This window comes from Leopardus geoffroyi, chromosome A1 (assembly GCF_018350155.1).
Source record: "Leopardus geoffroyi isolate Oge1 chromosome A1, O.geoffroyi_Oge1_pat1.0, whole genome shotgun sequence".
Taxonomy (NCBI): domain Eukaryota; kingdom Metazoa; phylum Chordata; class Mammalia; order Carnivora; family Felidae; genus Leopardus; species Leopardus geoffroyi.
In genome coordinates, this window is record NC_059326.1 from 72272051 (window position 1) to 72286169 (window position 14119).

The 14119-nt window shown below is 39.6% G+C and overlaps 1 protein-coding gene across 5 annotated transcripts in view; it reads right to left on the reverse strand.

The window, feature by feature from the left end:
- NALCN (sodium leak channel, non-selective) overlaps positions 1 to 14119 on the reverse strand; it is a 320527-nt gene that overhangs the window by 178528 nt on the left and 127880 nt on the right. For all 5 annotated transcript variants that reach the window (XM_045481393.1, XM_045481373.1, XM_045481362.1 and 2 more), the window contains one exon: positions 2697 to 2828. In XM_045481393.1, coding sequence (XP_045337349.1) covers positions 2697 to 2828 — 132 coding nt within the window. The remainder of the gene's footprint in view (positions 1 to 2696; positions 2829 to 14119) is intronic.

Sequence of the window (14119 nt, forward strand, 5' to 3'; positions counted from 1 at the left end):
TCTACATTCTCTTATCCCCTTTCACTGAATTCACTGAATCTGCTTCCTATGTCCTTGCCTCAGCTGGTTCTGTTACAAATGTATGGCTTTCTCCACAGCCCTTTCCAGAAGAGGATGCTCATGCTCCAATATCCCATACAGCCCACATAGGATAGCATATGGATGACGAAGAGATGCCCAATCCATTACCCTTCAACATTCCTTTGAGGTGTATTCCAACAGGTTAAGATGTCCTCTCACCTGACTCTCCCTGTGGCTGCTGCCCATTAATTTCTCCATCAGTCCCTTCTACATGCCCTGCCTACACTCCTTCCCCAAGAACTGGCCTCACACTGAATGACTTCAATGTCATTGTGAAGATTCAGCCGACACCTTAGTTTGAGAGCTCCCTGCCATCTTGCCTTAACTCCATCATTATGTTTGAGCCACTCATATCCATATAACACTCCATATTTTGTATTTAGTTTTCCAGGATTATTCTGAAATCCTGAATCTTGGATCCCACTCTATGATCACAACCATACCTTCGGGCTCTCTCAGTTCCACCAGCCTGAAAAAATTCCAAAGCTGGCTCAGGCTGAGTGTTGCCTTTCTCCCCTTTATGCAAGACCTTAAAAAGGGAAACATCTGTCTATATTGGCATCATTATGAATTTGTAGCCTCAAAATTCAGCTGGGTCTTCAGCACTGCAATTGATGTATCTTTAATTTACTTTTCTTTCTTTCTTTTTTTTTTTTTTTTTTGCATTCTCCACAGTATCCACTTCCTCTTTCTTTCCTCCATGACCTTCCCATTTTATAATCTTGTTATAAGGCTGGACATAGACCTTGCTTCCTACTTCAGACAGAAGTCACTTCATTGGGATTCCTTCAATGTTCGATCCTTGTGTTACAAATTCACCTGCAAATATTATTATTGGTCCATGTTTCCCTGTGCTTTTATTTTTTTTTAATTTTTTTTTTCAACGTTTATTTATTTTTGGGACAGAGAGAGACAGAGCATGAACGGGGGAGGGGCAGAGAGAGAGGGAGACACAGAATCGGAAACAGGCTCCAGGCTCTGAGCCATCAGCCCAGAGCCTGACGCGGGGCTCGAACTCCCGGACCGCGAGATCGTGACCTGGCTGAAGTCGGACGCTTAACCGACTGCGCCACCCAGGTGCCCCTCCCTGTGCTTTTAATGACAATCCAATCTTTGTGTGCTGGATATGCAGCAAAATTATACCAATTTTTCAGGTGTCAGGCTGGATATCATTTCTTCATGTGCCTCTGTCATTGGTACTCCACAGCATAAAACAGTTACTGCTTACTGTCTATATTTCTTGCTAAACTGTAAGCTCCATATTCCACACAGCAATTAGGCAGCATCAAACCACAGTGAAAGTTTAATACAAATGATATTTTGTTACAGGCAACAAACCTCCATGAAGAGGGAAATTCATAAGTGACTCCTTAAATGTTTCTTGATACCCAAACAGATATTACCATTCAATAGGTATACGCCATCAATTTTTTTCTGAAAAGTTTACGTGTGGGGGGGATTGAATTTGTATTAACAAAATCCATTTTTAAATGTTCTTGGAGAATTCTGGATATCTTAGAGAACTCAACTATATGGCAAATTGATTTTTTACATGGAAAATTCTTTTATAATAAAAATAATTGAATTACTATTTTTCTGCTTTTTAACTTTACTTTTTCATATACTGGATTTCTTGAAGTGTAGTTCAGATGTATATAAATACCTCACTTAAAAAGACACATGGGTTCTAAAGAGTTATTCGTCAATCAATTTTTCCAAAAATAGGTAATCATTCAACTCTGAGATGTATTTTAGAAATAATTTTTCATAATAAAAAAGTAGTCTCTGGACATCATTAAAATGTATTAAAATATTAACAAAGTTACTCAGTCAATAAGAAGTACTATTACAGGGGCAGCTGAGTGGCTCAGTCAGTTAAGTGGCCGACTTCAGCTCAGGTCATGATCTTGCACTTCGGTGAGTTCGAGCCCCGCATCAGGCTTTGCGCTAACAGCTCAGAGCCTGGAGCCTGCTTTGAATTCTTTGTCTTCCTCTTTCTCTGTCCTTCTCCTGCCTGCACTCTGTCTCTCTCTCAAAAATAAATAAATATTAAAAAAAAGAAAAGAAGTACTATTCCAAAACTCTAGTGTAGTATGTAGGGTGCTAGAAAATGCTTATTTAATCACTAAACCTACCTGCTCCTGGCTTAACATCATTAGTGCAAGTGGGGACTCCTCAGTTTCTACAAAAGTTATCTGTGTTATCAGAATTTCCCTCCTGCCCTCTCCTAGGTATTGTTGAGCTGACTTGCTTATTTACAGTCTTCTGAATCTGTGCTTGCTTACACTGAGTAGGGAACAGACTAACACAACTTGAGAAAGGGAGTGACAATGAGAGGTGGATATGAAAACGGCAAGTTCCAGAGAGTAAGATGCAGGGCAAAGGGGTTACCTCGGCAATGTGAAACTGTGGGCAAGATTACTCGGTCTGAGGGCAACACAAAATGAGCCAGGCAGCATGGTGACCAAAGAAACACTTACGAAGAACACAGTGAATCAGCTTTGGCCAAAGTCAAGTAATTCACAAATGGCTTTTCCTTTTCAGATTTATAAAAAGTGCTATCTGAGGTTCACCTTTACCTTGAAAAGTCATCTGCGTCCAAGTGAGCCACTTACCTCCGCGAGATAGAACTCGTCGTACTGCCTCCTGAAGCTTTCCCCTTTGTGGTAGTTGCTGGCAGCAACTATCACATCCACCGTCACCATGCTTAGAATGAACATGTGGAAAACTGATGACCGCATCATTTGCTGAGGAGGCAAAACAGATAAACTCTTAACAAGGAAAGCAACTGCTCTAGGAAGTCGCCTCAGTTTTATAGATTAGAAAATCGAGGCTCAGTGAAGTTAAATAACTTTCCCACTGTCACACAGTATTGCAGGTGGTGCCGTGATGTGGACCCAAGTCTACTGCCTACACGGAGATGAAATAATTAGGCATTCAAAGCTAATGACTGTTATGATAATGACTGCCATGAATTGAATGCTTACTATGTTCCAGGCCATACTAGAAGCGTGTTATTTACTTTATCTCTTTTAATCTCCACCATAGCCCTACACAGCAGGATATATTACTCGCTTTTCCCAGTGATTTCAGACAGAAAAAGTCATTTTTCCAAGATCACACAGCAAGTACACAGTAGAAGTGGGCTCCCTATCCAACCAAGTCTATGTAAAGTCCATTCTGGGATCCACTGCCCCCAGTGGGGTAGATGATATATGAATGGAGAGAGTACAGGCCGAAGGCCTTGGGCAGCAAAAAAGGAGAGAGAAGCTGGCCTGTGGAAAGGACCTGAGTGCAAAACAACAAACCACTAAATCCCATCCCTTGGTGCCAAATGCCAGAGATGAGCACCACCATGTGTTAAGGCCTTGTTGCTTCCTGGCATGTTAGGGACACAGATTCTTACATTCGACCCGACTTGAAAAGTCTTCAATCTTTGCAACTAAAAGAACCTAACCAGAGCAGAGCCTGGAGATGGGAAAGCAGAAACAGGACTCAGGACTGCTTCCTCTGAGTACTGTGAGTCCAGCTGTTGTCTTATGCATCCATATATGTGACCGTACATGGCCTTTGTCACCCTATGCTTGTCTATAAGGACATGGGCTCCCAGCCAAACTGCACACAGTGGAAATTCCACCACTTACAAGTTCTGTTGCCATTGGCAAGTTAACTAAGCCTCTCTGTGCCTGAGTTTTCTTATTAGTCAACTGGAGATAACAGTGGCCAGTCCAAAGGTTGTTACCGTTTTAAAGGAGTCAATGTCGGTAAAGTGCTTAGAACAAGTGCTAGCATATTATAAGTGTTCCATAAAGACTTGCAATAAAAATAAATGCAGTTCTGTGAATCAGGCATTTTTCTGTCCAGGAATGGGAAATTAATTGTCCAAAGTCAAAGAATTAACTATGTTGTGTATTTGACTGAGTCCAGGACCAAGAAAGATAAATAAGAGTGATAAGATCTATTAATTTGAGAGACGTCAGAGCCACGGGAAAAGCAGATATTTCATAAGGTTTTGTGTCCCCATGACTTTGGAGGCATTCTTACATCCATGTGACTTTGACTTTATCTTATAGGCAATACAAAATCAAATTCCAGAACTGACAACCAACATATGTAAGTGCACATCAATTTGCTTGCAGGAACTCCTGACCTTCACAACACAGATAAGCAAATCACTTGGCAAGTTTCTATTCTCACCAGTATTTTTATTGTTATTTTGTCTTTCTTGAATTGTGAGACTTAAATTCCATAACTGTTATTCCTTTTCTATATTCTTTTCAACATAATGTTCTATTAAAAACATTTCAACGGATTTCTACTTTATCCACATGACAGAAAAGCCACAACTCTCTCTTTCTATTTTCCTTAGCTATGGATTTGTGTCTTAAGTAAACTGTTATTACTGAAAGATCCAAACAAAGCTTTTAGCCATGGCTGTCAAAAAACTTTTAAATTGGTTTTGTAACTGTCACAGCTTCACTTTGGTGCTGTCATTATAATTAGGTTGTTTTTTGTCTGAGTGTCTACGTGTCCCTGTTGGTACAGAGTCATTAAAATAATCACTTACAATGGATTTTGATACACTATAATCACCATTGCTTAGCTGACTTTCTCCAAAGTAATGACTTTCAAATATTAAATAAGAATTAAGGTAATCTGTATGTGCGGTAGCTAAATCTGAATATTAGAACCAGCGGCTCTAGCTTTGAAGTGAGGGCTGGTGACATGGTCCACTTCAGCTCAATTCAATCCAACCAGCGTTTGAAACTGGCTGTCACTTTCCTTAATGCAGAGGCCCGGAAACATCACATTTAGACTCAATGCTTATATCTATAGGACACTCCAAATTTATACTCTTCATTTTTTTTTCTTTTTTTAAAAAAATATTTATTTTGGAGAGGGAGAGCACAAGTGGGGAAGAGGCAGAGAGAGAGGGGACAGAGGACCTGAAGCAGGCTCTGCACTGACAGCAGAGAGCCCGACACAGGGCTTGAACCCACAGACTGCAAGATCATGACCTGAGTCAAAGTCTGACACTTAACTACTGAGCCACCAAGGCACCCCAATTTTTTATTTTCTTATAAAAATTAACGTAAAGGGAAATGTTAAAGTTGAGTCAGAGCCACAACATATTATGTAACTTGAGATTTTTCAGAATTATTTAATATGGACATGGGTATATATACATATATAAACACACATATACATGTGTGTATGTTTCTATACATGTATGTATACATTTTTATATATAATAAAAGACTCTGGATCCTGCATACACATTCAATTTTTTAAGGTTCTCTTCAATTGCAATGTCACCTTGGTTTATATTTTTAAAAAATCATACAGGTTTTCCATATATTCTTAGCTTGGCTTTGATCCAAGAAATACAATTTCTGTATGCAACAATTGGAATTACCAAAATACAAGTAAGAGACTATAGCAAAACCGTCCCAAGGCAGCAGTATCTGGCAGTAACACTCAGGAGTCTTACTACCCAGACTGTGGTCCCTGAACCAGGGGCTTCCTGGGAGCATATTAGAAATGCAGGTTCTCAGGCCCATTGCAGACCTGCTGAATCAGAATCTGCATTTTTAACAAGGTCGCCAATGATTAATGTGTGTATCGAAGTGTGAGAGGTTCTGTTGTAGAGGATCTCCTTGAGTAGCAGTTTAAACTGGGTGACCTATAATTTTTTTTTTTTTTTTTTTTTTTTTTTTACAAATTTACAATTTCATGACTCTAAAAAGTCTATAATCACTGATTAGAATAGAACACACACTGGCTGGAACATTATGGTAATATGTTAGGATACACCATCACATCCCCCCTCTCCAACCCCAAGATCAAAAACCAACTAACCCAGGTTCATGAAGACAAAAGTATGTGTTGACTTTTCAACCATTTGTGGGGAGTATTATGAAGACACCATCACAGACTCAAAAAGTCTAGGAATGCAAGTGGTGTCTAGAGTCTGGAAAAGGCAAGAAAGTGCTTTCTTCCTTGTATCTCCAGAAGTAATGCAGCCTTCCTGACACCTTCATTTTAGCCAGCTGAAACGTACTTTGGAGTTCTGACCTATAGAACTGTAAATAATGTGTTGGTTTAAGTCAATAAATTTGTGGTTATTTGTTACAGCAGAATAGGAATCTAATGCAAATATGTTCATGACTTTGACATACACCAGTTCAAATTGTCTCCTATGGCATCTGATTGTAGAGAACACCAGTGCTACAAAACTCTACTGCACCAAGGAGTTGCACTCAAGGAGATATGCCAGTAGGGGTCTCTGTAAAATTCATTACTACAGATTTAAACTCATCATGGCAATCAAAGTTTACGTTTTGTTTGTAACGCGTTTCAGAAACACGGAATGAGACAATGGGTCTGCAGCAATGATACTGAGTCACACCTCAAGTGGAAGGACAAGAAAGGTCACTTTATATTATTAGTTCTGAGTCCTACCGTGAAAGGAATGTTCTCAAGAGACTGAAGTCTACCTCGAATATGAATAGGGATCCACACTCAACCAACAAGATGTATCAACAAGGGCTACCATTTGGGTGCTTGGTTAGTGGCAAGTTTTGGTGTAAGCATATTGCACACCTCAATGCACTGCATGTAAAAATTTCATTTAATCCACAACCCTGTGCAGTAGGTGTTTAATTATCCCTTTTCACATACGGAGAAAGGATAAGGGAAAGATAAGTAGGCTTCCACATTCCTAGAGGTAGAAGGTAGTCTCAGATGTTTTGAGCCCAAAGTAGGTGCTCTCTTGCCTTCTAACGATGCCTCCGACGTGGCTCTACATACTCCAGAAGAAAGAACAGCAGCTCCCCTGCTAAGTGTTTGTGATTAAATAGAGGGAACAAGTTTGCGAACCTTATATTTGAAAGCTGAAGATGATCTGTTCCTTACAGAAGGGTGTAAGATCGCCAGTGTGGGAAAAAATGTCGGTTTTGCAGACAGGCTGAGCTGAGTTTGCATCTGGGCTCTGTGCATGAGTAAACCTCTCTGTGACTCAGTTTTCTTACATGAGAAATAGATGTCAGAGCACCTACATCTCCAGGTTATAACATGACTATAAGAGAGACTATTTAGTATAGAGTCTAGCCTGAAGCAGGCATCTTGCACTCAGGATTCTTGTTATTTGTAACTGTATTTGAAAACACTGGAAGGATCTAAAGGTAGAGACACAATTAATCGCTTGTGGTGAAAATGAGAAGGTACAACATGAGAAATCAAGTGGGGGAGAGAACTAATCTTGAGAGGAAACATGGATGTGTACAGACTTTCGAAAAGGTCTTATGCTATCCCAGTTTTTGGCTTGACTACTTCATAGGAGCTATTTCTATTAATTTGTTCAGGAATTTTGCTTATAAAATAGTGCCATAAAGATTCTGAAGACTGTGCAGGCAAACATCCAACAAATCAAAACTGTGGCCTTTGAGGCCGCAATAAGGATAAATTAGGATAATGAATAGTACAGCTCAGAAATCAAATCTTTCTTTAAATTGCTGCTTGAGAGAATAAGATATACTACTTGGTAAACACATTTCAGGCACTGAACATTGCATCAGCCATGTACTAAAAACTGTGTTTTAATTAGATTTCAAAGTAAACATATTTGGAGAACAATGCAATTACCAGATGAAATTCTCAGAAACCATCCTGCATATGCAGCCATGAGCATACCAACAAGAACATAATGTAAAAGACCAAGTGCATAATACATCTCTCCTGTGCGTGCGGTACATTTTTTGCTTCCTGTATTTAGAAGACATCTGGATATATGTTACTTCTATCATCAATATACAAATAATGCTGTCCGATATAAAGAATTTGTATTAAAAAAGCAAATATATTTATATCAAGACTGAAAACAGACCCAGCAGATGTTCTTAGAAACTCTGCCTTTCCCATCTGCCTGCCCCTGGCATGTCCCTGGAGAGCCAGATGATAGAAGGAAATCCACCAGTGACTTCTCTCAAAGGTACTAAACATCTGTGATACCTGTGAATACAGGTCAAGTCCTGACTGGGCTGCTTTCTTTCCTGGACAGTAAGCTGGGTAAGAGAAGCTCAAACACGGAAGCCAAATTGTGGAAAGAAGGAAGAGTTTAGTTTTCGTCTCTTGGCCAGCATGAGTATAGCTTTCCCTCTACTCTGTAAAAGTAAGGTTAGATGTTAAATCACTAATTGCCACACAAATATCTATTACTGTTACTAACATTTTTCATGCCAACTCCAGGCTGTATAACCCAAACCAGATTTTGACGAGAAGAAATACATGCCCAGTAGAAAGGGAATGCCACTAAGAGGAACTACAATGCTAAGCCAGTGACTGAAATTTCTTTTAGCCTGTGTGGCAGAGCCTGAAGTTGAACCTACCTCCTGCATCCACAACCTTGGTAGCGCCCTCCCACTCTGACTCTGGACTTAGCCATGTGACTTGGTTTGTTAGTAGGACAACAGCAAAGGTGACATGAACAGAGACTTAGAAAATAGCTGTGGGTTGAGACTTACTCTCGCAGCTCCTCACGCTCTCCAGGCAGGCCTGTTGCATGATGGTCATGGGCTCTGTCTTCCCCTTTGCCCCAAAAGTCTGCTGTGCCCCAGAAGCAGAGATGCTAGCTCATGAGTTAGCTGGGGGTGCTGGCTGACTGCAGACACAAGATGAGCCTGGCTTTGGGCTTTGACCAGCCGAGAGCTCAGACTAGCAGCTGAGCCACAAATTTGTGAGCAAAAATTAGTGTCTGTTTTATAAGCCATTAAGTTTTAGGGGTGGCTTGTTGTTTAGCAAAAGCCAACTAATACACCCATCAAGCCTGTTGCCTCAGGCACAGAGCTAGTGACATTACTTAGTCTATTAGCATCGAAATGGGGCCAATACGAGTGGTTCTCATTGCTGGAATAGAAATGTGTCATTTTGAAAAGAGCAATCAAGAAAGCGTGTGGCTTCTTCAAACTCTCTCTCTCTTCCCCCCTATAGTGACCTTGGAAACTAGGTGCTTCAGATGGGATTACCAAAAATTTTACCATATATATATGTATTTATATACCACATATATATTTTATATATATATATAAACATATATATATTATATATATGTGTTTATATATATTATATATATATTTATTATATATAATATATATTTTATATATATTATATATATATTTATATATAAATTTATATATAAATTTATATATAATTATATTATATATATGTAAATATATATAATATATATATGTGTTTATATATATTATATATATTTATTATATATAATATATATTTTATATATATTATATATATTTATATATAAATTTATATATAATTATATTATATATATGTAAATATATATAATATATATTATATATTTTATATAATATATAAAATATAAAATATATATATATCAATGTCATGTTGTTAATTTGAAATTGGACACAGTGGGAACAGGTAACACCATGGAAACTAGCGAATGCTACCAATCCGGACTCTCCCACTTCAAGATGGTTGTTAAACATTTTAAACATTTGCAAGCACACCACTGCCCCCACGCCAAGCTGCCCGAGCCCTCTGGCACCTCCTCATTGCTCTAGGCTGGAAGGGATATATATTGTGTCATTCTGATACTTAGAGACCCAGCATGACCCATAATGCCAAGGGCACTCACATATACCTTCTCACTCTTGATCCTATTAAGATGTATCAATGCAAGGTAAGTAAAACAAATTAGGACACTTAAGTTCAAGTAATATAATCTTGTTTCAAGTAATACAATTGTCTATTTGCATATTCCAAGGAGCTGCACCATTCTCTCCTGGGCACCCGGGGTGATGACCGGCTGGGGAGGTACTGCACATATTCCAGCAATAAGCCTCCATCAGTGATGGTCACCTGGGCCATTCCTTCCTCACAGTCCTCTGATTCTGACTCACAGCCAATTGTAAGTGCAATGCCAGAGTGCAGAAACTAACATTTTCTAATTTCTCACGAGTGCTACACAGGCCATATAGTTACTACACAGTCTCACCAGATGTGACAAAAGGTGCTTAGCCATCAGTAGGGTTGTGAATTTCTCTTTGTCTTCATGAGTACTCTAGTGAGAAGTTAGGAAGGTCCACAACAGGGCCGCTAGATAGGGGGCACTTAAACTATGACGATTTTAAGTTCTTTGGGCACTTTCATTGACATTCCCATAGCTAATTAAAATGTCTATATGTAGAATCAGTTGAAATTTACTTGTGTATGTTTACTTTTATTTTTAGTATTAAATGGTGGGTAAATGAACATAAAACTTTTGTTTTAAATTCAAAATGGAAACCACAAGGGGCTCCTGGGTGGCTCAGTTGGTTAAGCGTCTGACTTTGGCTCAGGTCATGATCTCGCGGTCCGTGAGTTCGAACCCCGCGTCGGGCTCTGAGCTGTCAGCACAGAGCCCGGAGCCTGTTTCAGATTCTGTGTCTCCCTCTCTCTCTGACCCTCCCCCGTTCAAGCTCTGTCTCTCTATGTCTCAAAAATAAAAATAAACGTTAAAAAAAAATGGAAACCACAAATTCAACAATGAATTTAAATAGTGGTCATGTTAAATAAACTGCAGATTTAACACAGTGAAGGGCTTAGGTTGGTACATTTGATGAATGCAGAATTAAACAAATATTTTTGAGCTATATAGTATCTTGAAGTGGGAGATTCATTCTGAGATATTTAAATTATTTAGGGAAGAGAGAAAAACAAATTTGAAGGATTGAAAAAATACTAAAGAATTATACCAACTATGAAATGACAAGTTTTTTTTTACTCTGTCCAAAACTGTCGCCAGCTGTAGGGTAAAGAAGGATCACAGGGCTCCTTCAAACCATTCAACTGCACTCATTGTGCTGAACACTGAGAAAATGCATAGCAATTTAAAATCCCAACTGAAGATCTTATGGACAGGACTGGACGGTTGCTTATTTAACCCCAGAAATCAAGACTCAGAAGAACAATGTATCCTTCATTTCTTCTAAAGGTGACAATGTAACAAATATTTGATGGAAAATTGTCTCTAAAGACTGTATTATGAATGCCTGGCATAAGTTACTATAGGTCTCCTGATTAATATAAATGTAAATACCGAAGAATCATGAGACTTATTCAAACTGGAAGGTGAAAATATACAACAATATAGGAATTTAGTTTGGAATAATCTGAAACACAAATAATTTTAAAGATGTTTTGAATATTTCTTTCTTCCAGTGAGGCTCAAAAGTCAAAGAGGCAAAACCATTTGATCAACAGAAGGTGAATAAATAAAAATAGTATTAATGATTTTATCTTATTTTTTATTATGTCTGGTCTCTTTTCTGGATATCATTATTATTTGAAGTACATCTATAGTCTATTTATGTATGTAAATATTAGGGTATCTACTGAAATATATATAAAATATTTAGAATTGAAAATCTGCACAATTGCCTCCCCTCTTTAGTTAATTTGGCTATAACTGATTTCAAGACTATAATCAGACTCTCAATTAAACTCTTTAAATGTTTTATTTATTTTGAGAGAGGGAAGGAGAGGGAGCAAGCAGCAGAGGGGCAGAGAGAGTGGGAGGGGGAATCATAGGCAGGTCACACACTGTCAATGCAGAGCCTGATGCAGGGCTTGGTCCCACGAACCATGAGATCATGACCTGAGCCGAGATCAAGAGTCTTAACCCAATGGGCCACTCAGGCACTCCTCTCTCAATTAACTTCTGAGCTACCTTCTTTTACCTTTTGTTTGTGCTGTTTTGCCTTTAGCTATTTTATTCTCCCTATTTTAATTCTCATTCCAGGTTCTCAAAGAATAATTTTTTATTCCTTTCTTTCTCCCAAAACTTGCCTTCCAAGCCCGGCGTTTTATGTTCTCCTGTTAGAACTGAAGGTGATCTTGTGTGTGCACACGCCAGGATTTGGGAGAGATGTCACTGGCATCTGCCTAATGGGGGAGTAAGAATATGTAAGGCCGTGTAGCTCTGTGCATGAAAGCACCTCTATTTGTACACTCACATATAATCCCCCAAATATGTGCCTAGCGCTTATCATGTGAGCTGTGCTGGAGGAAGCTGGAAGTCGAGAAGAAAGTGACCAAACTTTAATTGAGGAGTCAGAGATCACTGCATTGAGGAAGTCTTGTTTGACCTGATTTTGAAGGTAGGGGCATTCGATTGGGGTGGAAGGGATGATTCAAAGAAATTCAAAAGACGGAATTAATGATAGATTGAAGATAAGTTGGATTTGGGGAGGATGATGAGGGTGCATCACAGGTTCTGGAGATGCAGGAAAAGTCCCGTTTATAGGTGGGAATGGGTCAGGGCGCGGTGTGTTTGGTTTTTCAAAATGAGAGGGGTAATGTGCTCATGAGAATAAGCAGGGGCATGTCCGTTGGGCTCTCAGAGTTCACTCCTAAGATGCAGACACAGGGCTGGAGCAAGGCTGTGAAGGCACTGGCTTGCAGGTGTGCATGAGAACAGGCTGCCCGGAAGTGCACAGAGCGTGCTCACAGCAATGACAGTCATTTCTACGACCTTGTGACCACAGCATCCCACACACTGGCTAGGCACTTTACGTACGGCATTGGTAATTCTTATAAAACCCTCAGAGCTGGTATTAGCCCCATTTTTCAGGTCAGGGAGTGAAAGCTCCGGGAGATGCAGTAAACTGCCCCAGGTTCCTCCCGGGCCTGTCTCAGCTGGACCACACTGTCTTGTCACCTTGGTCTATAAGTAGAGCAGAGGTTTGCTTGTGGATGGAAGCTACATTCTCCTGGGTTCAATCATTCTTGAGATTGTCTGCCAGTTTCCGGGAAGGTTCATTAAGAAGACAGACATCTGAGAAGTGCCTAGGATGTCACTTCATCACTTGAAATACACACATCACGGTGTATTTTCCTCCCACCCCCGCACTCTCTGCCTTCAATGGAAATTTTCTCAAAAAGCATTAAAACACTAGAGTAATAATTTTGCCACCATTTGACCTACTTATGGTAAGACCTATTATCTCTGTTCTTTACGGACGGAGGCACACGATGCTATCAGAGAGAAAGTGAGCTTGAGCATGCCAGGTCTCATGCATACTTTCATGTTCTTGTCAGTGACTTCCTTCATGGGAATAGATCACTGGGTGTGTTTTGGAAGATGGATCAACTGTGCAGCCACATCTGTCAAATTGTCAGGAGATGAAAACCCCTACCTGAGAGGCAGGGGGAAAATGGCTTGTCAGTGCAGCAGCTGAGGACTGAGGCTCCAATTTAACAGAACTTTTAATCATGCATTAGCGTGACCCCTTCACGCAGCTGTTGCCTATGCTAGAATGGAATTTAAACAGCTAAGCGACTGGCTGATGTTAAAAGGGTCTATTAAAAGTTTTCACTTTTATGACATGCACCATTAAGGACACACTGAAGAAACTTTCTAAATGGTTTTGGTAATACCACATAATGAAATTGCACTATTGCCTGAAGAGGGTGAGAGGTGTGCATTCACAGGCAAGCCCTAATATTTTAGCTGTATCTTTCTAACATTTCAATGTCTTCTCAGTTAGAAGTGATGCAGAATTGCACAGAATGTCTGGGAATCATTTGAAAAAAAAAAAGCAACAAACAAATGGGCATATCTACCAGATGAATAAGAAATCAACACAAAACGTAAGTAGCCTATGACTATATATAAAAAACGCTCTGGGCAACTGGGTGGCTCAGTTGGTTAGGCGTCCGACTTGTGTTCAGGTCATGATCTCGCAGTTCCTGGGCTCGAGCTCCACGTTGGGCTCTGTGCTGACAGCTCAGAGCCTGGAGTCTGCTTTGGATTGGATTCTGTGTCTCTTTCTCCCTCTCTGCCCCTCCCCTGCTCATGCTCTGTCCTTCTCTTTCTCAAAAATTAATACACATTAAAAAATTGTAAAAAATACTCAACATTCACAGGCTATAATCAGGGAGATCTAAATTTAATGTTCTATCTTCACACCATCAGGTGTAAAAGTCCAGTAACATTAATTGTAGACAAGGATGTGAAATGAGA